This window comes from Anarhichas minor, unplaced genomic scaffold (genome assembly GCF_050575085.1).
Source record: "Anarhichas minor isolate MPS153535 unplaced genomic scaffold, ASM5057508v1 ptg000028l, whole genome shotgun sequence".
Lineage (NCBI taxonomy): Eukaryota > Metazoa > Chordata > Actinopteri > Perciformes > Anarhichadidae > Anarhichas > Anarhichas minor.
This window is the reverse complement of record NW_027466474.1, coordinates 11,036,741-11,059,876: the sequence shown is the minus strand read 5'-3', so window position 1 is coordinate 11,059,876 and position 23,136 is coordinate 11,036,741. Positions and strand designations below refer to the sequence as shown.

The 23,136-nt window shown below is 41.2% G+C and overlaps 3 protein-coding genes across 8 annotated transcripts; 1 reads left to right on the top strand and 2 right to left on the bottom strand.

Annotated features, from left to right (window-relative positions):
- Positions 1-2,328: 2,328 nt before the first annotated feature.
- Positions 2,329-6,087, top strand: irg1l (immunoresponsive gene 1, like). The gene is made up of 6 exons (XM_076102824.1): positions 2,329-2,346; positions 2,820-2,874; positions 3,028-3,215; positions 3,393-3,485; positions 4,286-4,491; positions 5,160-6,087. The coding sequence occupies exons 1-6, from the start codon at positions 2,329-2,331 to the stop codon at positions 6,085-6,087; spliced, it is 1,488 nt and encodes a 495-aa protein (XP_075958939.1).
- Positions 6,088-8,409: 2,322 nt separating this feature from the next.
- glod5 (glyoxalase domain containing 5) lies at positions 8,410-10,358 on the bottom strand. Of its 2 annotated transcripts, none has more exons than XM_076103032.1 (4): positions 9,969-10,358; positions 9,435-9,590; positions 9,048-9,203; positions 8,410-8,900 (listed from the first exon to the last, which is right to left on the bottom strand). In XM_076103032.1, the coding sequence occupies exons 1-4, from the start codon at positions 10,023-10,025 to the stop codon at positions 8,757-8,759; spliced, it is 513 nt and encodes a 170-aa protein (XP_075959147.1). In that variant the 5' UTR covers positions 10,026-10,358; the 3' UTR covers positions 8,410-8,756. The 2 variants fall into 2 exon arrangements, with proteins under 2 accessions (XP_075959147.1, XP_075959149.1); XM_076103034.1 differs by having other exon boundaries at positions 9,435-9,575.
- A 140-nt stretch (positions 10,359-10,498) lies between these two features.
- Positions 10,499-19,797, bottom strand: rlim (ring finger protein, LIM domain interacting). Of its 5 annotated transcripts, XM_076103031.1 has the most exons (6): positions 19,505-19,797; positions 18,590-18,645; positions 18,201-18,428; positions 14,817-14,930; positions 13,929-14,734; positions 13,551-13,731 (listed from the first exon to the last, which is right to left on the bottom strand). In XM_076103031.1, the coding sequence occupies exons 3-6, from the start codon at positions 18,367-18,369 to the stop codon at positions 13,684-13,686; spliced, it is 1,137 nt and encodes a 378-aa protein (XP_075959146.1). In that variant the 5' UTR covers positions 18,370-18,428; positions 18,590-18,645; positions 19,505-19,797; the 3' UTR covers positions 13,551-13,683. The 5 variants fall into 5 exon arrangements, with proteins under 5 accessions (XP_075959142.1, XP_075959144.1, XP_075959143.1 ...); XM_076103027.1 differs by having other exon boundaries at positions 10,499-14,734; positions 19,505-19,789; XM_076103029.1 differs by having other exon boundaries at positions 10,499-14,734; positions 18,201-18,425; positions 19,505-19,789.
- Positions 19,798-23,136: the final 3,339 nt, after the last annotated feature.

The window sequence follows — 23,136 nt, the reverse complement described above, 5'->3', positions numbered from 1 at the left end:
CTGTTATAGGAGTTTCAGCTGAGGCACCAAAGTAGATTCGGGTGGCACCATAACTGCCCCAAAGAGCAGCATACCCAAGGAAGGAGGTGCCACTCAGATGATCGTATTTTCTAAAGGAAAGCAGTCCGGCCACCAGTTGGCATATACCACCAATCAGGATGAGATGAACACCTATAAAAAACATGGAATTGAAAATGTTAAGACATTTTTGTATTACTTTTTATTGTATTATTTCCACAGATTTTCTAAAAGTTTTACCTGCAAGTATGTTCTCCACCCCGACTGGTGCATTGCCAGTGTGTGCTGTATTGAAGTTTTGTAGAAGTACGAGGAAGGCACTGATCCCATTAGATAACAAGCCTAACACTCCAGGTTCACCATAGAAACTGGCTGGAAATCCATCTGAAGTTGCCATCGTGTCTTTGTTGTAAAGCTGCTGTTCCACTGAAATAATAAAACAAATGACACAGAAAACATATCCATGAATGTATGTACCCTGTCTATTTTCCATCAAGTAAGCATGCAATACCAAATGCAGTGATCACCCAAAATACAAGTTCAGAATTTTGTCTCAATATTGGTCGATTTCTTTAATTGCCAAAGTGGAATCATCCTCCAAGTTATATGCAGGGAGAGAGAGGTCACCGTTGTTTGTGATTGGAAAAACTTGACTCTCACAAAAGTTTACTACATGGAGCAAAATGACCTCCATTTCGATTGCCTCTCAACATGTTGATGGCGATGAGCCGGCAGCTCATAGCTTACGGTGCTAACAGCGCTAGCAGTGCAAACTAAAGCGACTTCATTCTCTGCTCAGGCAGACATTACTCCACTTTATCTTTACAAAGCAAACAGTTGTTTGCTGCTATAATTATTATTGGAGATAAAACTTAGCTGAATTTCAGGAGCAGGGCCACGCCTCAGCCACTCCCCCGCTTCCGGCCACACTCCTACAAATACCTACCCACCCTAAGCCTCGGCTCGCTCGCGTTTTCCGCATCCCACCCTCCCTCCCTCTTGTTAAACTATTTTACCCACGGTTATCATTTTCCATAGTCATTATCCTTCTGTCCCACACGGAGACCGGGGGATCTGCAAGGCCCGGGAGCCGCAGTGGATCCTCAACTAAGCCTTCCCCAAACCGCTACTGGCTAATCTCCACCAACCCAATGCTCCAAATAATCGACGAAGGTTCGCCCTCGGCTGAGGCGGGGTCCTAGATAGTGAATTATATTCAAGCGCTGAATATTGAATTTAGCACTTGTAATGCCTTATTTTTGTAGAACATTAAAGAAAAATTAAAAAAACAAGACAAAACTAAAATTACAATAACTTTAATTTAAGGAACATAAATAAACTGTAAAGTGCAGATGACAAATTGTTAAGTCCTACAAACTCAATTGAGTCAAATTGTAACGTTCTTTTCTCTTTTCTCTTATCTCCCTGTAACATTGACAGAAACCTGAGTCTTTGGCCCTGTCCTGTCATCAGTGAAGTGGGCTAAACACTTTGAGAAGAGACACAGTGGAGTAGCTGTATTTAACTTCCCTGTGCAGATAACTGGAAAGCAGCCGGTGTCAGCATAAGTAAGCATTTCATTCATGATTAACAAACAGATATTTACAGGCATTAACCCAAAAGACAGGTACTGGTTCTGATCATGTCAGTTATACATTTGTTGGCGATATAATCTTGGTATTCTCTGTTAATTTCATAAATAACTAAATTTTGTTCTCCATAGACCGATAGAATTGAACTAACTGCAGATATTTACCTCATGTGAAAAGCATAGTAACACCGTAGCATTTTAAAGGTAACATGAAATAATGTTTTTGTGGAAGTTAGTAATACAGCAAATTAAATCAAAGTCTTACCTGGTGAAGACGTTCTGACAGTCTTGAGTTGTTCTAACCAGGGAAGAGAGATTGTCATGAATAAGGCCTCCTTGCGTGTAGGAGGAGTTTGTGAAAGTTCCCCTTCACAGTCTACAATCTGAGAGGTGACATCACTTCTCTTCACCTTGAACAACAAAGCAACACCTATTTTTCCTCCACTTCTGGGAAATGGTATTGCTGGTTACCATAATGATGATGATGACGACAACCACTGTGGAAGTTTCTCCATTGAATCTGATTAAAATTGTGTTATGGAAAGGCCTGCCCTTCCCTGTTCCTCCCAGATCAGTCACAGTAGCCATTGTGAGTCCTGGATTATATAAGGCAGGTACCCTCAATGTGAAAAGCATCAGCATCCTTCCAACGACCTGTTGACTGCAAACCTACTGCATCCAAGATCAAGAAAAAAGAAGAGCAACAACTGACTGAAGCCATGATCTCCACATTACAGGTAATGATAACATATTTATAGATTTTTTTTTTTATAACAGGGATCTATATAATTGGGAATTTTGTTCAAGGTTGAGTAAGTCAAAAAGATTGTTGTGTATGCTTAAAACTGTATAACTTCATCCAGCGCAGGTTTTCATAAAAAAATCATAAAATCACACTATAGCTTGAACTGTGTACAACATGGTAAGGGAGAATTTAACAGAGCTCTTGGTAAATGTGGAGCAACTAACACATACTGTACCATACCTGATACACCCGCACAATAACTCTTTATACAGAATAGTCATTATAGTGAGGCCAATGTCCACTAAAAGGCTGATTTAATTAGGACTGAGTCTGTGGCAGAAAATAACAGCCTGTAATGAAGCTGAGATGTGGAAAAAGTGGTTTACAGTAAAACAAAAAATGTAATATGTAGTCATTTACAGATGAACAGTAAGGATGTAATGTACGTTTTTTTCTCCCCTGTAGAAAACCATAAGACCAGTGTGGGCTGTCAGAGGACTGCATAGGCCTGCAGTGGAAGGTGAACTGAACTTCTTTCTCTTGTCCATTTCTGTCTAGTTCAGCCATTACAAAACAACACTTTTAGTTGTAGTCAAAAAATAATCTCCTTTACTTACTCCTGATTCCCTTCCTTATTTGTGCTCACTACATTCTTTGCTCTTTCCACCTGCAGCCTTGAAGCGCCTGGCCCCCGAGGACACAGTCACAGCCAGCTACGGGAGGTTCATCAGTCAAGTAAAGCCCCAGCAGTTGTCCTCTGTCGTGCTCCACCGCAGCAAAAGGATGGTGCTAGACAGCATTGGAGTTGGTCTGATTGGCAGCACTACAGACGTGTTTGAGCTGGCCCTGGAGCACTGTCAGGTGAGTCAGACGGGAAATAAATATCTTTAAGGGGTTATCTCATACGAGGAAATAAGACTGACAAAAGTAATTGATTGACCTTAACCAAAGTAGTCGTAAGTCAGTGCAACAGCTGTGCCTGAACTGTATACTGTTGTATTAAAATATCCTTGTCTCAACACACTTTTTCACCTTCAGCACATGTATGGTCCTGATGACATCAGCTCTGTGTACGGCCGCCAGGGTACCAGACTCTCCCCGACACTTGCAGCTTTTGTCAATGGAGTGGCTGTGAGTATAAATATGTGGAAAGGGTCACTATTGTCCCCAGTGCACCACAGTGTGACTGAACTTCAATCTGGGACTTGAGAGGCAGAGGCCTTTTATGCAACGCTCAGAGAGCAGACATTTTAACACTTATAAAGCTTTTGTAGTAAAAAGAGAACCTGATTATGCTGAAGACCTTCAAGACACTTTAAGATGTCTTGCTGGCACCCGTCTCCTCAGTTTGTGTAAGCATTTCACCACTGCACTGAATCAAAACAAGACCGTCCAGACACGCTTAGGTGAGCTGGAACACAAGTCACAGTTTGTCACATTCGCCATGAAAATGAATAAGCCAATCAGATATCCACAAATACTAGGTCAGTCCAAATGGGAGGGGTATTCCCCCTCAATATTAAAAGTATTGGATTGGCCCAATCTCACAAGTGGCATTCCGCTCTGTGCTGTCTGCGGCCCATGCCATGGCCGAGGCCATACAGTGACTACTGACATCAGACATTGATAAATAAAAGCTGTATAGTGTTTCTAATAGATCAGCAGTTTGGGAGACTTCTTGAACTTCCCTATGGCCAGTCCACCCCTGGGTGCAAATACTGAATTTACCCCACATTACCCTTGAAGCCTGTTGTGGAAATTGTGAATTGTCCAATCAAAATACGTTGGCCAGAGTGAGAGTTAACGTAGAAAGGAGATGAACTGCATCATTTAAACACAGACACTGTGTTTGAAACTAGTTACTGTATTGTTTCATGAAGCACAGTAAATACATTTACTACTACTCATAATAATTTGTTTGTTTGTTACAGACTCACTCCATGGACTTTGATGATACATGGCACCCTGCCACTCATCCCTCAGGAGCAGTCCTTCCTGCTGTGTTAGCTCTCAGTGACATGATGCCTGCTAACAGCAAACCTAGTGGTCTGGATTTCCTGCTGGCATTCAACATCGGCATTGAGATCCAGGGCAGATTGATGAGGTTCTCTACTGAGGCCCACAACATCCCCAAGAGGTAAGCACCTCAGAGAGTGTACGTCAAATTGGACATAGATATTGTCATTTATAGTCTAATAGCAATGTTGCAGTAGGTGTTGTACTTTTACTTACATTACAGTGATGGTTTAATAGATAAAAAGTCAGCTCATTTTTAAGGAGTTTTCATTTGTACTCTAAATGGAGAACATGTATCCAAATGAGTCTGAAGAGATCCATATTTGACCCTACTGATCTCTGCAGGCTGGTTTACAAGGAGGCCGGCGCAGTGCAATGTGCAGCCTCTTAGTGGTGACTGTGAGCTGTGAAAGACATGTTAATATGTTTAACTCAAGGGCAGCAGGGGCCGTGTGGGTAGTGTTAGCTCAAAAAGGCATGTTGAGGAGAATATCACACAAGATTCCATTTGGCAAGTGTTTAACACCAATTAAAATGACCCACCACATTATTTGCTTGTTTATTAATCACTGAAATGACGAAAAACCTATTTCCTTTAATGCCCTGAAAAAAGCTGTCTGTGCATGTGGAGAGTCTCATGAAAGAGTAGCCGTTTGTACAAAGAGGCACCTTTACATACTAACCATTATGATGGAGAGCAGCCATTTAAAATGCTCCTTTAGTCACAAGAGTAAATAGTTCCAAAGCACCTGACCAAAGTCTCTTGTTTTCTGTCCTTCTCATCACCAGGTTTCACCCTCCCAGTGTGGTGGGGACCATGGGAAGTGCGGCCGCATGTGCTCGCCTCTTGTCTTTGGATCACTCCCAGTGCAGTCATGCCTTGGCTATAGCTGCTTCTCTATCAGGAGCCCCAATGGCTAATGCAGCCACTCAGTCTAAACCGCTCCACATCGGTAATGCCTCACGTTTGGGGCTGGAGGCTGCTCTGCTGGCCTCCCGAGGCCTAGAAGCGAGTCCCCTGGTCCTGGATGCTGTCGCTGGTGTAGCTGGCTTCAATGCTTTTTATGAAGACTATGTGCCGCAGCCTTTAAGATCACCCAATGATGACGGCCATATGTTCCTGCTGGAGGAGCAAGACATTGGCTTCAAGCGCTTCCCTGCCCATCTGGGGATGCATTGGGTGGCAGATGCTGCAGCCTCGGTCCATAAGCTTCTTGTGGGGCTTGGCCCTGGCACTGTTTCTCCAGCTATAGTCCAAGAAATCCTGCTCAGAGTTCCCAAATCAAAGTACATTGACAGGCCATTCCCTGACTCTGAGCATGAGGCCCGCCACTCCTTCCAATTCAATGCTTGCAGCGCTCTCCTGGATGGGGAGGTGACTGTGCAGTCCTTCTCACCCGCTGCCATTAGACGCCCTGACCTGCACGCTCTGCTGAGCCGTGTTCACGTTGAGCATCCCCAAGACAACCCAGCTAATTTCAACAGCATGTATGGCGAAATCCAGGTGACACTTGTTGGGGGTGACATTCTGAAGGGACGCTGTGACACCTTCTACGGTCACTGGCGCAACCCGCTGACCAATGAGAGCCTGAGGAAGAAGTTCAGAAACAACGCAGGGGCGGTGCTTCCCCCAGAGAAGGTTGAGAGGCTGATTGGTGTGGTGGAGGAGCTGGACAGATTTGGGAACTGCAAGGCCCTTCTCTCACAACTGTACTGAAAGTTCACAGACAAATACAATGACACTAAAAGACAAAATATTATGGAAATACTGAAAGAGTTTTATTGAATAATTTGTATTATTTCATTTTCTTTTATTAAGAAATCAATTAGTTGTAAAATGCAATCTAGCTACATTGCAAATGGGAAATGATGTAAGATGTATGTATTGATTAGATTGATTATGTATTCATACTTTCAGATATCAACATTATACTTATATTAAGTGTTTTTTTTCTGCCAAATAATGTATCATTAAATGTCATTTTATACAATGGTAATGCTTGATGCTTGGAAACATTTAAATACAACAGAAGTATCCCTTTAACATTCCAGGTTTCATTACACAAATATTGCATTTCTGTTTGTTTTAATAAAATTACTAAAAGAAAATTTGAATGTGTTCCCTTTGTGCAAAAAGAAAATACTCATATCCCTTCCTGTAAGTACTTAACCACACACTACCATATAAATACACGTTGAAAATGAAAGCAAGAGAGTGAGCTGCATGCGAAAATTCTATGGTGAAAATAAGTGACTAATGAGGACACAAAGTAAAGCAAATAACCCTGTTATCAGGTGAATCCCTGCCAGTAAATCATTCAAAAACAAATGGCTGTCCTCAGTCCTCTTTTCACGATAACATTCTTGTGTCCTTCAAATGAAACTTTGTAGAGTGAGAAAAGTCAACAAGTAACTACTATGCACACTAACGCCCGACAAAGGTGCTTTTCTTTTATATGTGTGTACACTTGGAGTGCAAACAAAACCAGCGGCCGTGTTTTTATATGCGGAGCTTCTGCTGGGAAAATAAAAATGTTTTCCTCTTTCCAGTCTATTGGCCTGAAGTTAATGTGTGGCGAAAAGTCTGCACAGGAGGAATTGGTCTTGAAGACACGTGAGCTGCGTTTGCACCTGCACCTATATTATGTTATCTCTTCTTTGGATACATATAGGGAGGGAGTCTTTTGTTTTATTGGGAATGATATTTCCATGTCATACACCATCTACCACCCTATAATTATCTTCAAGTACAAATCTTGTCTTTATCACCACTTCCTTATTTCCTTATTAGTCAAACTGACATCAGTCAATGCCATTATTCCCTTTGTACTTAGACTTTCAGGGGACGTTTCCCTTGAATTCATGCAACTTCACAGTAGAACACAACTTAGACAGTATGTTCAGATCATCTTTCCATATGATAACACACAGCACTGTAACATTTTCAATTGGTGATTACACTTATTCATCTAGTGCTGTATTTCCAAATACTGGGGCAATAATACAATATGGGAACAATGGGAAGAAGGAAATAATCACTAAATATACTGCAGTTGCCAGGCAATGGGAAAAAGTATTTTTATACAGAGATAATATTGTTTGTACAATAACACACGTGCATCCTGTGTTGTATCATAAGGAAATAATAAGATAAACCTCTATTGATCCCAAGAGGGGAACTGTGGTTGTTACAGTAGAACAAAGGCAACAATGGTGTCGATAGAGAAAGTAAGATAATAATTATATAATTAAAAAACTAATCTATAGAGACAAAATAAATGGGAATGGTCAGTGAAAGTGGTGATTAACAGCATCATGGGCAAGTCCATGTTAACAGAGCGCACCAGACTGATATGATTAAATAATGGCATTTAATGTTTGTCTGTATTAATATATAGATGTAATAGAAATATGATGCACAAAACATAACATATTATTGCATAGTATGAGATATAGCATAATGTGAAAGGTAGTAATATAACAAAATATAAAGTACAGGAGTATAAAGAGATGTTTAATGTGTGTATAATATCATACAGTACGTGTAATATGGTAGGTGTAGTGGGCTATAATATAATATAAACATAGTATACTGTATAACAGGATATATAACAAGGTACATATTAGGTATATAATCCAGCAGTCCAGCAATGGAGGAGAGAGTAATGTGTCTCAGACACTGTGGAGAATGGGTCTGTGTTTGAGCTTAGTTTGGATTTCAATGCGGTGCATGTTGAATGTTGGGGAGGATGCTGATTAGTGCCTCCTGGTAATACCTTGGCCCTGGGTTCCCAGCGCATACGAGTGAGGTTGTGTTACTCTCTCAGTCTACGACTCACTCTGCTTCTCACTCCTTCTCCCTTCTCCCATGTGAGGGCAGCATTACCTCAGTTTCCTTTTTTTTGTTCATGAAATACAGCACCAATAAATAGTGCAAGACACCACAGTAAAACAATATATAAACATAATGGCAAAGACTAATATGATCTAACGAGTTATTTATAGTTTGTCAAAAAATCAGAATTAACACAGCCTCGGATTCATGGAAGAACCTTTTATTTTCTGCTGAAAAAGCTATAGTCCTCATAAGTGGTTCTCTTCACAAAGTAAGTACATCAGGTGCTGTGTTTTTCACATTCTATTCCGAATTCAAAGTGCTAAAACAGCCTTTACCGTGCATGATTAAAATAACAACCACTGGTCAGCAGAGCTACACAGGAACAGTGTCTTTACACAGCCAACTGATGTTATCTAGTCTGAAAATAGTGCACGTGTTGTTTGAATCACAGTAATTCTGGTGGAAAACTTCAAAGCTTAAACTTAAATTGTACAAAGTGGGTCCAGCAGACAGAGTTGGGTTCATTCACCAAGAAGGCAAAAGAAGTCTTAAGAAGTTCCCTCTGATGTTGACTGGTTATAGTTTGACACTTCAATGAGATTGTGGTCTGGATCTCTGAAGTAAAGAGAGGTGATGGTCCCCACAGCTCCGCTCCTTTCCACTGGACCCTCCTCGATCTCGACCCCACAAACCTGCACGGAAGAAGAGACGATACAAACTGACATTGTGCATGTCAGTGGCATGTAAAGCTGACTAGTGGTTTTAAATGAGTAGCCATCTTGCAAGTTTACAATTGACATCAGTAATTCAAGACAGTGTGTAGGAAACAGGTGAACAACCTTCAGATGTGCAGCTACTGTAGCCAGGGGGGTTTTGGTGATGAGGCACAGATCTGCAGAGCCTGCGGTTGGATGCTTGGCTTTGGGCTCAAACTCCTGACCCAGCTGGTGAAGATTAAACTTCTGCTGCCCAAAACCCAGGGCCTTACGGGTTCCCTTGAAAGTGTAGAGACATGCGTGGGTGTTGAGAAGTGTCTGAAAGCTCAAGGTCCCTCGCATCCCTCCTAAATGAGTGGAGAGCGGGTGCTTTCAACTGGTAAACAATCAAAGCCTGCCATCTAGTGGATGTTCTCTCAAACCAAAAACAAGAGTATTTCTAGTCTCACTTCTACTGCTAAAATAAATAATAATGATAAATTACATTATTGTACAAAGCACCTTGCATACCTTGAAAGTGATGACCTCCATGCCAAGGACCGAGGAATAGAAGCTGATGGTGTCCGGCACACTTTTCACTGTGAGAACCAAATGGTCGAGGCGGCTCACTTGAACTGGACAGGTTCGTTTGAATCTGACAACCCCAAGTGTCTGTATGGAGACAGTCTATGAGAGATAACACAAATACATTCTAAGGATTCTAGGGATAAACAAAACATATCGACATTAAAGAAGGTATTGCAACGTAATTGAGCATCAACAGCGCCGCTGAGTGGAAAGCGTGTACGGCGTCACGTGAGCACCTGAAAGGTTGAATTCTAGTACCGATAAGCAAATAGCTTCAGCCCTCGGGAGTTAAGTCGCGTTCAAGTACGTGGACATAATTAGCTACCGTAGTAACGATTTCTCTACAGTGAACTCTTCACCCGTCTGCCGTTAATGTTCCTTCCGCCCGTCCCGTGCAAAGTAATGAGAGTATGGAAAGTGCTAGTGAGAATAAACGCAACTTTGGTGGTGAAACAATCGGGTAATTAATTAGTTTACCTTGAAGCTGTTCCTCTGAAAGTGCAACAATCGGCTCCCAACTCTCTGCAGCGCCATCGTTGCCGTACAGTGACACGGGTACTTCCTTGTTTCTCCACCTATATGGACTGTGAACGAGTGACGACTATACAAATGAGTGAGTTAAACTTTTTTTTTTCTTCTAAACTATAACTTTTGTAAACGAGACTTCACCGATGTTTGTCTCCACCAAAGATCATGCTCGTGATCATTTGTTTATGTCAGATGTGAATGAATGGGGACTTCCACAAATCCTGCCATTAACGGTGCTAGTAGTAACACTTCAAGCGCTTCATACATGATTACACATATTCAGTGTATATTGAGACAGAGGACGGGCACAATGGGTGTGATCTTTAATGCTAATAACTCTGAGGGGGTCACCAACCATCAGTCAAAGTCATCGGGATCAACGTTCAAGAACGTGAAAAATAGAATTCTGAAAAGCTCAAATGTAAAGTGGTTAGGGGAAGAAAAATCGCTGTCAAATGAAAGCAAACATGTAAATAAGGTATATTTAGAGTGTTTAATATAAGTGTTAATATGGTAATAATAGCTCATAATGTGTGCACCTTAATTCAGAATAAAATTACCCAACAGCACAGAGAGTGTAAAGAATGCATACCTGCGATGCATTTTGTAACATAACTTGTTTAATTCAGCGGTTAGTTTCATTTAACACCCAGTTAACATACTGCACTGGGTGACACAGAACAAGGCCAGAACTAAAGAATGGCTTAAGAGGGAACATACATTTCATTTACATATTTATGGTATTCAACAATGACAATGTCTTGCATTCAAACTTTTATGTCCCACAAAGGGAAGTAATAATTGTGGCAAAGACATCAAACAGTGGAACAAGAAACATGACAGGATGGCTTTAATAGTGATGCCCTTTTCTTACTTTAGCCAGTGTTTCTGATCAACAGTGCTATTAAAAACTACTGAACTTCAAAATAAAATAACTTCAACACATTTTAAAAAAGGTAATAAGTCTTCATTTAAGATTTTAGCCATTAACAACAGTTCTCAACAATAGCATATATTTATATCATGGTTTGTATTTCCCTACTTTCACTTTAGCATGTATTGCACACTGATATGGAGCGTCTGCTCATGGGGCAGAAGGAGGGCACAGCGGGTGAGCCTCTGGACTTTCTACTGGAGCCTTACTGTGACAGAAGGACAATTGTGTGAATTGGTAAATGTGTAACCCTCAAACCCTTCGATTAATAACTTAAGTTGTCACGTGTACATTGAGGTGGACCTCCAGGTAAAGAGATCTGGTTTGAGTTGACATTTCACTTGAAGTCAATTTCTGGTCATTTCAATCAATGCCAATACCATCTTAGAGAACTTGATTCAATCAATCGATAATTAAAGACAATCCAATATGTTAGTGGAAAAATTAAGAATCAGACCAGTAGATAATAGATGACTGGACGAGTGATTGTGAAATCATTGTACATTAAAAAGTAAGTATCCTTTGACATTTGGGGGGGAAAAGGCAAGTATATTCAAATTGTTTGACATGTCATGCCTGATGTAGTAAATTCACATGCCAACCACTTGATCGACATTCAATATTGAGACATCCCTCATTTCTGGTATGAATACTACGCAATCATTTTAATGATCAAGAAAATAAAGATGCTACGATTCCAAAATAAGTGGACATTTTGCAAAACTAGCCTGGTTTGATTCGTCTTTCCCTCATGTCTGTACAACAATCTACTTTTTTTAAACAATTCATTACAGAGTCTTCATGGTAAATGCCACCCCAAAACAGTAGTTTTGGATTCTTTCAAGTGAACAAAAAACGGAGAGCACAAGTCGCACTGTTAATGGCAAACCAATTTATGTCCTACATCCTGTGGACACCTCAAACTCGAAATAATTCAGCTGTGTACACTGACACCACCTATTCGTCAACAGCAAATTTAGGGATGCTCCGATAGAGAGTAATTGCGGCTAACCCAACCCTAATCTTTATGAGATAATTTACAATTCAAAACCAATTCACTAATACAAAGTATGATTCAAACTTATTTTTACAAGCTTATTTACAGCTAATACTTTGAACTTGTGTAACTAAGAACTGTACCAATACCCAACTTCCGGTATATAAGGCGCCATTTACGAGTTAATACAAAAGAGCAGATGTGCCGCAACTACCTGCAGATGTGCAGCATTTATAACCAGGGGATTCTTTAAGAGATACCAGTCTGCTTGTGTGCACGGCTTAATGCAATGCAACAGACTGCTTGGTCACTACAAGTTGATTCAAACAGCATGCATTGCTTGTGCCTAACTTTGAACTGCAATAATAAATGTCTTACTAAAGACTGAATATGCCCCGGTGTCACTGTATGGAGCACCCCGAATCAAATCTATAAATGCATTATGATCAAACTCACAAATGGTATGAAGGAAATACATTTCAACAGTGGAGACACATTCAAAGCCTCTTTTGGACTTGGGATATTTGATTACTTAGGTTGAGACAAAAGGCCCGCAGTCTTTAATAAGCTACACCACACTCTCTCGGTTGGCCGATACCAAGACAGCCCTGCGGCAGATGGGGCAAGTGGAGTTTTCAGAGAGCCAGCGATCAATGCAGTGCACGTGATACTCATGAGAGCAGGGCAGCTTACGTAGCTTGTTACCTTCTGCATATTCTGTTATGCATACACTGCAAGTCTTCAAGGCATCACTCTCACCAAAGTTGCGCATTGAGAGGTTGTCAATCTGCTCTTTGGTCAGCCCTTGGGGCTGGTCCTCGTCGTCATCATTTAGGAGGAAGAAGTGGGCAAGCCGCAGGAAGGGCAGTGAGCTGGGCTCCTCCAGGCTGATAGGTGGTCTAGGTCGAGCCCTGCCCCCGGAGGGAGGTGGAGCAGTGGCAAGGCCCTCATCAATATCAGATTCAGCTGTCCTTGCTCTGACTCCTGCAGCCACAGGTGGTTCATCAACATCAGCAACAGGAGCAGCGGAAGCAGCAGGAGTAGCATCTGGGTTGTTGAGGGCTTCAGCTAGATCTGCAGGTGTGCTGGCTCCACGGTTTGAATCTGAAGAATCAGAGTCTGAATCCATGAGGTAGCCGAGTTCACCAAAACCAGTCATTATCTGCCTAATCATAGATTGGAGAGCCATTGAGGTTGCCTCTCCCAAACCTGCATCAGAGATTCTTCGGATAGGGATGCGAATAGTGCTGACATAGGTCCTCACACCAGCACGCTCGGAGCGTGAGAAAGTCCTACGGAATCCACCACGCTCACTCTCATAAAGAAATGTGTTGTTTGAGTTCTGGGAGCGCGAGCGGGTGCGGCTAGCAATGCTGTCTCTTTGGCGATATTCGCCTGGACGCACACGGCGCACTTGGAGATCAAGCATAATAGTAGGGGGCCGGCGCCCGGCTGCACCCGCTTCCCCCCCAGCAGCTTCTCCTTCCTGAGATGCCATATTTTGAGCCTCTGGGACCGTTTCTGCACCAGCCCTAGATGGCTGAACATCACTGTCAGCAGTGCTTTGCCTAGAAAGAACATGTTGTCGAGTCCGAGAACTGCCCTCCACTTGAGGCACAAGGGGCGTATTGGCAGCAGAGTTGAGGCCTTGAGAGCCGTGAGCATTATGTAGATTACGTAGACCATCCTGCTGATCCAGGTTGAGAGGGGAGCGGCTCCTAGCTGTACGGGCCCTAGTCCTGCGTGGTTCTGGACTGCGGCTGCGGGCTCTCCTCTGTCCTCTGCGTGGAGAAGGAGAAAGTGGTGGTTGTACTGTTAGGGTGGCAGGTGACCTGGGTGGTTCTTCAAAAATCTCATGTGAAACAACTTCTTCTAATTCAGGCTCTAGTTCTGGTTCCACTATGACAGCCAATTCCTCTATAACTGGTTCTTCCACCACTTCCGTCTCCATGGGCACCTGTGGTTCTGCAATGGTCACCTGGGATTCCGCAATGGACACCTGGGGATCCGCAATGGACACCTGGGGCTCCGCAATGGACACCTGGGGCTCCGCAATGGACACCTGGGGCTCCGCAATGGACACCTGGGGCTCCGCAATGGACACCTGGGGCTCCGCAATGGACACCTGGGGCTCCGCAATAGACACCTGGGGCTCCGCAATGGACACCTGGGGCTCCGCAATGGACACCTGGGGCTCCGCAATGGACACCTGGGGCTCCGCAATGGACACCTGGGGCTCCGCAATGGACACCTGGGGCTCCGCAATGGACACCTGGGGCTCCGCAATGGACACCTGGGGTTCCGCAATAGACACCTGGGGTTCCGCAATGGACACCTGGGGTTCCGCAATGGACACCTGGGGTTCCGCAATGGACACCTGGGGTTCCGCAATGGACACCTGGGGTTCAGCAATGGACACCTGGGGTTCAGCAATGGACACCTGGGAATCAGCAATGGACACCAGTGGATCACCATTCGCCACCAGTGGATCACCATTCGCCACCAGTGGTTCAGCATTCGCCACCACTTCTTGACCCTCTGGAGACTCTTCTTGAGACTCCTGCTCCCCTTCAGCAGCTGCCTGCTGTTCAGCCAGGTTGCGATTCACACTGATTTCCAGGCTGAAGCGAAAATCGCCACTGTTTGGGTTGGTCTGGCTTACGGCCCGCCATGACTGGTTTCCACGATGACCAGTTCTGGTTGTGTTGCCTGTGCGCCTTACTGTGTTCAGCCAGTCTAAGAGACTGTCCCCATTGGCAGGATCCTCAGAGTTTTCTGGTGGTTCTGAAAAACAATAGAGGGAACAAGTGACAAATCATATCTGAATTTGACAGTACATCACAGAGTCAAAAAAAGGCAAACTTACCAACTGGATCTTCTACACTTTCAGTGCTGGGGGCACTAGTAGTGTTATTCTGCTGTTCTGGACCATCTTTTATTTGCTGAAGTCTACTAAACAGCTCATCCTCTGTCACCTCTCCTGAAAGACACATTACAAAAGAAAACAACAGTCCGTTATTGAAAAAGAAAAATGACAATCGACGTATTCCTTGAAGGTTTTTTAAGTGTTTATTACACTTCCTCTTCTCTAGTCTGACCACCAATGTGAGCTGGGAGAAAGCCATTTGCAGATGCTGGGAGGAACTGAAAGATTAACTCCCTGCAATTAGAACAAACATTTTCTGATTCAATGCATAGAGAGAGGTGAAGTCAGCAGGGGGACACAGTGAGTATATCTAAATCCACAGTAACATTCCACTATTATTCCAAATATGACAATATTCAGAATTTAATATGGATCATGTAAACAGTGTATTTTGCTTGGATATTCCAAATTCGGCTTAATTCCAAATGTAGCATTTTCAGATTAAGACAGATTTGCCGATTTCTTCTGGTTTGAGGAACGGTTATGGACACATATACAGGGCATATGGAATATGCATCTCAATTGGGGTTTTTACCTCAAGACAGTTTACCTGTTCACAGTCAGTTCTGTGCTCGTCAGCAAAAGAATAGCTCGAGCAACATGATGGTAGTTTGAAAGGAAGGTAAAATGTAAGCTATTTAAAGGGCGTAGCCATTGGACATAAATCAACGGGAATATTAGTAGAATGTTCTTTTTCAGTTTAGATGAGTCTCTCCAGACTCATAATATATGTAGTGAAGACTTTGAAGGAATTTAACATGTAGGATTCCATTGAATCATTTCCAGTGAGAAACATGCTGCCTTCCCTTTAGATACGTTCTTTTTTTTGAACAGAGGACTGATAGAGAGCTTTGTCACATGGTGCAACGACAATCACCTGAAGATTAATTAATATCAGCAAAACCAATGAGCTTGTCGTGGACTACAAGAGGAACAGGAGGCCCCCTGTCCTGGTTGTCATCCAAGAAGAGGAAGTGAAGAGGGTGGACTCATACAAGTACTGTGGGGTCCAAATCAATAAAAAAAACTGGACTGGACTCACAACACCTCGGGAAGGGACAGAGCAGACTGTTCTTCCTGAGGAAACTCGGATCCTTCAGTGTACGCTCCTGCAGATCCTCTATCTTCTAGTAGCCAGTGCTCTGTTCTTCATTGTGGTCTGCTGGGGAGGTGGCATCAAGACCTGGAGGTCAGCAGTCTCAACAAGCTGTTAAGCAAGGCCAGCTAGGTGATGAGGTTGGCACTGAACAGTGTGGAGGCAGTGGCGGAGAAAAGGACGGGGGCCAAAATCAAAGCCATCTTGGATAACCCTTCTCACCCTCTCTACAACGAGCTGTGGCATATTGGCAGCTTGTCGCAGACAGAAGGATAAAGGACAAGCTCAAAACCTGCGGGTGTTTCTCAAAGTCAAAGGATCCTTCAATGGCTGAATTTCAAGGATGCTAAGTCATCAAATCCTGACGATGGACTGTTCCAATGTCGGAGATCCTTTGAACTCTACAGAGGACTTACTACTTAATTCGGGGCATTTTCAAGTACGTGTGTGTTAATCCTCCGCATTCCTAAAAACACCCACAATCATATGCGCACAATGCATTTCCTGTCCCCCAATTTGGAAACATTGGAAGAATGCTAGTAAACTTTCAGTTAATTGACCTCAGCAGTCCACCAAAATCTTTTCCTCAACAGATTTGAGGTGAGAAATTGCCAATCCAGTTGCTGAATCTTCAGTCACAATAGCTCTTAATAGCCTAATATAAAAGTTTAAAATGTAAAAGCAGCAAACAGACTCATTCAGCGAGCTATTAATAGCACTGAAGCCAGCAACGGCAAAGATGGACAGCAGGGTAGAGCAAGCATATTGTCACATCTAACTTGTTAAATAAGGGCTTTATCTAGACCAAACCAGAGTGGGTGATTGTTTGAAGTGGAAAGGCTAACCAAGACAGTTGTGATGAGTTTTATTTTGTTTGTCAAGTTTGAATGAAGTGTGTTTTACAATCCGCGAGGTAATGGTGGCATTGAGGAGAGTATGTTAATTGTATGTTTTGTCCCTGTATAAATTATAATAATTGTACAAATCCCTGATACTTTTAACAGGCCTACGTATTTTGAATGCAAAAATCAATATTCCTACTAGAGTAATATATTGAATTATTCGAAATAGTATATTAAAAGAAACACGTGCATTTCTTCCGCACACCGGCACACTCGCTAGACCGTTCCAACATGTGTTCTCTGAATGCTAGGAAGGAGTCTTGGCCAGCCTCTGAAGGACCCGACTTGGAAGGACCAGTCCTATCAAGGAAGCATCCTTTCAGAAACATCCTGGGAGTTGTCTAGTGCTGGGCGGTATACCGGTTCAACCGCATTCACTATGTTGTTTTATGAAATGCTGAACGCAAACAAATACGGATTGAAACAGAATATTTCTTTAGATAACAACATGTTGTGAATTTTGGAAATAATTACATATATGTTTTGACTGTTGAACTTTACAACACTCGAGAGTTATTGGAAATGTTTACATCACATGCGCCTGAAAGAAACCATGAGCAATACACAGATGCATTCTGGGATGGGCGCTGTCGGGCATGCTTTGAACTCATGGTGTGGGCAGTACCAGAGCAAAATTGGAGCAGGAATTAAGTCGAAGATCCAACTTTTTTTTTTTATATAAGCTTTTTCTGAAATGTGTCAACACGAAAATAATATCTAATGTTAATTTTTGTACAGTATAGGCCCATAGAACCATGTGGTTTTCTTTGAACACAGCAATAGGACAATACTGAAAATCACTGAATGACTTTTAATTAGAAGCACCTGAGATACAGTACATAAAAGATTTTTAGTTAGCGACGATGTATTAATCTAATTAAAATAATGTCTTAATTTAAATTTGTCTAAATACGTATTGGCACTTTTTCTTTTGTTGGCTGACTTTTTTTTGTCAGCCAACAGTTTGAAACTTTGAAAGGGAGGATTGGAATTAAATTCAGCCCAGACAAAGCATACAGGAAAGCAGATATAATGACAATGGGGATTTAATTTGTAGATAAAAAACAAAAAAAGAAAGTAAAACTAAACCTAAAATGACTGAATCCTATATTACACAAGAGCTTAGTAAAATCCATAGCTGGAGAGGCAATCTGTGATGTGACCTGGTTTCATTTTAATTCACTTTAAATAAATAAAATGTAGTGAGTACCGACACCCACCCCTATCTTTGAGTTACTTAGTATTACACAAATGTCAACATTTTCACAGTCAGAGATTACAGTCACAAGACTAAAGACTATTGTGATTAGACTAAAGGTGTATTACCTGGGGTGCCCAAAAGATTGTTGTCTCTCATGAGACGATAGTCCTCATCACTTAGATTGTTGACAAACTGGTAGAAGGCCTCCTCCCTGTCCAGGCGGTCCCGCTGCCTTCGGCGTTGTGACTCTGGCTGGTCACTGCCACTCTGCTCTAAACTGTCAGACCCTTCCATTGATTCAGAGGGGAGGGAGGTTGAGGGAATGCTCTCCAATCTTCAGCAAGATCCAGCTGCTGAAGCAAAAAATAAAGATTATATGTATAGCTTATTGACTCTAATAAGAATACCCAGATTTAGAATAGGATTAGGCAACAGGGATTCACTACGAAAGGCTCATGAAATATATATATCCACTCTGTTAGCTAAGATGAATCTAATGTCATCAGTGTATTACCTGCCGTCTCTGGTATTACAATCAACCAGGGAAATGGTCATCAAGGGAAAACTCGGCTGGAAATACAGTACACAATGCGACACGCGTCAATTTGTAAACCCAGACTCAGTACTATAGTTACCATAAACACAACACTGGCTAGCTGAGCAATTACGTTTATCGCAACGTATTTATCCCGAACAAAACATGCAATGTGGCTATTCAATAGCTACTATAAATGTGTATACTTTGATGGTTAGTGCATTTCGAAATCCTACGGGAAAGCGATGCGTTTGTCAAAGTCGAGATAAAAACAAAATGGCATCATCTGGTTTAGCTTACGTTCACCAGCTAGCTAGCTAGTAATGTAACTTGCACGGTTTGCAACACGGTCGTGCAACACGGTTTGCACGATCACAATTAGCTATACAAGAGAAAGCACTATGTTTGTAGTAAAGGATGAAGGAATTACGGAAACACTGGTGATCGGATGAGTGTGGTTACGTTACCATGTGTATCGTCGGCTCAAAACAGGCTTCTTAAATGACCAAACAACCGGCTGTCTGGAGCTTTCACTACGCTAAAGCTAGTTAGCCTCCATGTCTTACATTAGCTAACGCTAACTTAGCCGGTAACTTCGTGATAAGTGTCCTCAGTTACAGTACATTGACGTAAATACTCATATAGCTGGTGTTAGGAAACACGACGTGGACTTGATATTAGTCTTGTTTATTGTTACTAAGGAAACCACGAGGATTTCCTTAAAAAGACATTGACGCTACTGTTAGCATCACCACAAGCTAACTTAGCGAGCAACGTCAACCAATGACGTTCACAGCCATCGACCAGAGCAAACAAGCTAAAATTAGCTAGCAAATGCAAGTAAAGGTAGTCAGGAGAAATACACAGTCTGTCACCAAATGTCTGTTAGATTACCTGTTCAATAATGTTCGTAGCAATGTAATCGTACTTCCAAATTGTTCTTCTAATATTATCTCAGAAACGCTCGACTTCTTTAGCTAAGTACAATTTCAGGATTCCATTTTCTTTCTTTTAGGAAGGCTACAATGATTTACCGGAAACTGAGTACCCAGTAACTCTTTCCCTGAGTTTAACCTCCCAGGTAGACGCAAGCGCCGCAACATCACAGGCTAAAGGGTTTGATTTTACGTCGGCCAATCGTGGCGACTGAGGCGGGGTGAGTTGTTACGCCTGAAAGACTGAACTCAGAGCAACAAAATATCTACTTCCGCTGAGAACAGCAATAGAGAGAGGATGTTTGTGTTGGACAGTGTAGCACTGTGGAGCTGCAGCGTCACGATGCGGTTGTAAAGGCAAAAACACTTACCTTCCGCAGAATTCAGGCTAGAAGACAAAGATCTGCAGGCACACGATCGGCTTAAATGGCCAGCACACATAGCATTATACAAAGGCTTTCAATAGAATTATCTGTCTACTGTTCATAATAAAGCATGACATTTACCCCTCAATAGCATCCAATGGCCTATGTCACAGCATAAATCTTAAATTGAAGCAACTAATTTAGGCTATTTTAGTAATATGTGTCACTATTGTTCTATTGAATCCCATTTTGAATATCTGTTGTTTAGTGTGTTTTAAACGTGTTCTATTATCTTGTTAAACAAAGGAAAGAAGGCCTGGTTGTGATTTTCATATAGCAATAAAAAAGTGCAGTTACTAAAATCCCATGTGACTGTTTTACATCATTGATGCCTTACTTAGTTGTATAGTTGTTAGTGTTGAACAACAAAACACACACAATATAGCATATTGCCCAAGGCAGTGTTGTATGCAGCCCTCATCATTTTTTTCAACATTAACTCACTCAATTCTCAAAAGAAGTGCTTTTTCAACCAGCGGAGGGAACTGAAAATCCAGAGTTCCATTGATAAATAGGCTGGTTCTGCTATGTTCATCGTGTACTGTAGGTACGTCTACAGCAGGGGTCGGCAACCTTTTTGATATAAATAAACAATCACACAAACAATTGTACTAATGAGATAGTCTATGACTGCCCATGCAGTGTGAGCACGCACTGACAAAACAACTGGGTCTCATTTAATAACCACAGGTGTATCTGATCCATTGCGTTAGACATTCTGTCTTGTAATTTGCTTGCTGACTTATTGGCTATGGGTGACTAAAGAACAAAAACAATGCTAATACCACCTGACAATTTTGGAAGCATATATCACAGAATCTGTTATGGTCTGAGACAGTATCTCCAGCTCCAATTAAGCGTGCCAGAATGAGTTGCAGTGTGGACCACAGCAGCCCAGCTCAGAGTTATGGATGAGCAGTCACTCTAGCAATGGCTGACCCTGAGTGCTAATTAGATATGACATTAGAATAACATGAGCTGAAGTCAGGCTTGTGCAGAAATTAAAATGCCTTGCGTCGAAGAAACGTCCAATATAACAAATAAGGACAGACTAATTGGAGTTACTGAGGTTATAGCTAGACTTTCACAGTTTTGTGGAAACAGCAAAAAATGAATATAGGTTATATTCTTCCCTATTACTATTATTGTAGTATACCACAAAGATGGGGCGGATATTTGCTTAACAGGCTCACTTACACTTCACTCCTGACATCTCAATAAGCTGTTTGTAATATTAAGTGCTTTCCCAAAACTGCATGCCATAGGGGCAATTGTAATTATTGTTATGAATGGACTGAATTTGTGTGGAGAGTCTTGACTGTTTATACTGTAGTTACTGGCTACAACAACGGGTGTGCGGTAAAAAACACAACCTAACGCTCTTCAGAAAGCAGCATTCAAAATCTTATTTTAATTTGTATATTTACTCCATAAACATTATTACAAAACTCAGCAAGTTACCAATATTACAGTATCACCATACAGGCTTGATCACAAATATTTAAAACCTTTGCAACAGTTACAACAAAACAAAAAACTAAATAATACTCAAATAATTTACATGAAAATCTATAAAACAGCAAATTGTTCACAAATTATATATTTTTTTTCCAGGTTTTCATTTTTTTCTTTGCTTATTTGTGTTTTGCACAGTAACACAACACTCTCACAACAAGATCATGGTCTTATTACAAAACTCCCAACAAAATGTAAATATTTCTAGTTTTCTGTTGATATTCATATTTTGGTTTTTAAAACCAGAAACTTGTCATTGTATATCCTTTCCACTGCCCATATAGGCGCATTAAAAGGTTACTCACACACACAAATACTTCACAGCACTTTCTAAGAAAAATATACACTTACAAAATATGTTACAAATTGGCACACAAAAAATATACAAGATTTTGTAGTGTCAAGAGTTCATTAAGATTCCTTCTGGTAACAACTCTAGACAGTATATATAAAGCTCGGTAATCTTTTAATGAAAAGAGCAAAAGTAATTCCAATCAATGTTAAAGAATCATGAAGTGAATACATCAAACATAACATTATAATATACATTCATAAAGAGGGTTAGGTACCTAATCTATTTTGCATTCATTTTTTGTTAACTCTGGGGAAAAAAAAGAAAAAATGAAAACGAAAATGAAAAAAGAAAAGAAAATTGTCAGCTTTCTTAGCACCATTAACATCAGGCAGCTCAACAGTGGCACATTTTAAAAACAAAAAGAATAAAAAATGAAAATAATGAACTCAGAGAAGTACATTCAATTTGACAATAGGCAGAAATGAGAGAAGGCAGACTAAATGGGCTTGAAGCCCATGTGGAGCTTCCCATCAGCAGCTTGTCTTGGTCCTAACCCTGATACACGGGAGAAAAGAAACAAAGGATCATGGCAGAGAGGAGAGAGAAAAGAGACAGAGAAAGATTGATTATGATTCTTGCCATATGCAAGCAATCAATTACTATCACCTCAGAATTACCATATCCAGTGTGACAAGGCCTGTTTTTGAATCAAGCCTGAATTTGACTGCACATTTCCATGCAGTTTCATGTAATTACTGCAGTGTTTAAAAATTAAATTCAACATTCAAAAGAAAGAGAAAATATAGGCCTATTGTTTCAGTATATATTTATAAAAGATCATCTTGTAACCAGTTGAAGGGGTTCTGCATTTCCCCTTAAATACATTTACAAATCAAAATAATTTATAACTGATTAAACATGATTGTATGGTTAAATTCAAGGTGGATTTATTTTTGTGCAGTGAGGCAGTGAATGAGCCCAAAGTAATTAATATAAATGGCCCAGGAATACACTGGATCAGATAGTACAAATACATTTTATTTTTCAATTTGTGCCTTTATTTGGCCTTGATTTTCTGGTGACATTATTTCTGCCAAAATATTGACCCATCAAAACTGAAATAACAGTTAAAGACACCATATAAAAGAAAAACCTTTAAAAGAAAGAAGTTAAATTAAGACATTATGTGATCGATGAACCAAAAACAATCAGATAACAAATACACCAGTGGTGCAACTCATAAAATATGGCAGCGTTAAGAAACAACTTACATGAGAATGTCAAGAAAAATTACTGTTTAAATTACCATTTCAGGTAAGATAGAAGTAAGATTCCCTAGTGGAGCTAATGCAAAGA

Bases quoted from the DNA above. Each gene is read 5' to 3' on its own strand.
- irg1l (XM_076102824.1), top strand. The intron at 2,875-3,027 runs GTGAACTGAACT...TTCCACCTGCAG, and splicing joins GCATAGGCCTGCAGTGGAAG to CCTTGAAGCGCCTGGCCCCC. The intron at 3,216-3,392 runs GTGAGTCAGACG...TTTCACCTTCAG, and splicing joins TGGCCCTGGAGCACTGTCAG to CACATGTATGGTCCTGATGA.
- glod5 (XM_076103032.1), bottom strand. From the start codon at position 10,025: ATGGCGCTGCAGAGAGTTGGGAGCCGATTGTTGCACTTTCAGAGGAAC. The intron at 9,204-9,434 runs GTATGCAAGGTG...TACACTTTCAAG, and splicing joins TGGAGGTCATCACTTTCAAG to GGAACCCGTAAGGCCCTGGG. The intron at 8,901-9,047 runs GTTGTTCACCTG...TCTTCCGTGCAG, and splicing joins CAGTAGCTGCACATCTGAAG to GTTTGTGGGGTCGAGATCGA.
- rlim (XM_076103027.1), bottom strand. From the start codon at position 18,369: ATGGAAGGGTCTGACAGTTTAGAGCAGAGTGGCAGTGACCAGCCAGAG. The intron at 14,931-18,200 runs GTAATACACCTT...TGTGTCTTTCAG, and splicing joins CAATCTTTTGGGCACCCCAG to GAGAGGTGACAGAGGATGAG. The intron at 14,735-14,816 runs GTAAGTTTGCCT...ATTGTTTTTCAG, and splicing joins AAGTGTAGAAGATCCAGTTG to AACCACCAGAAAACTCTGAG.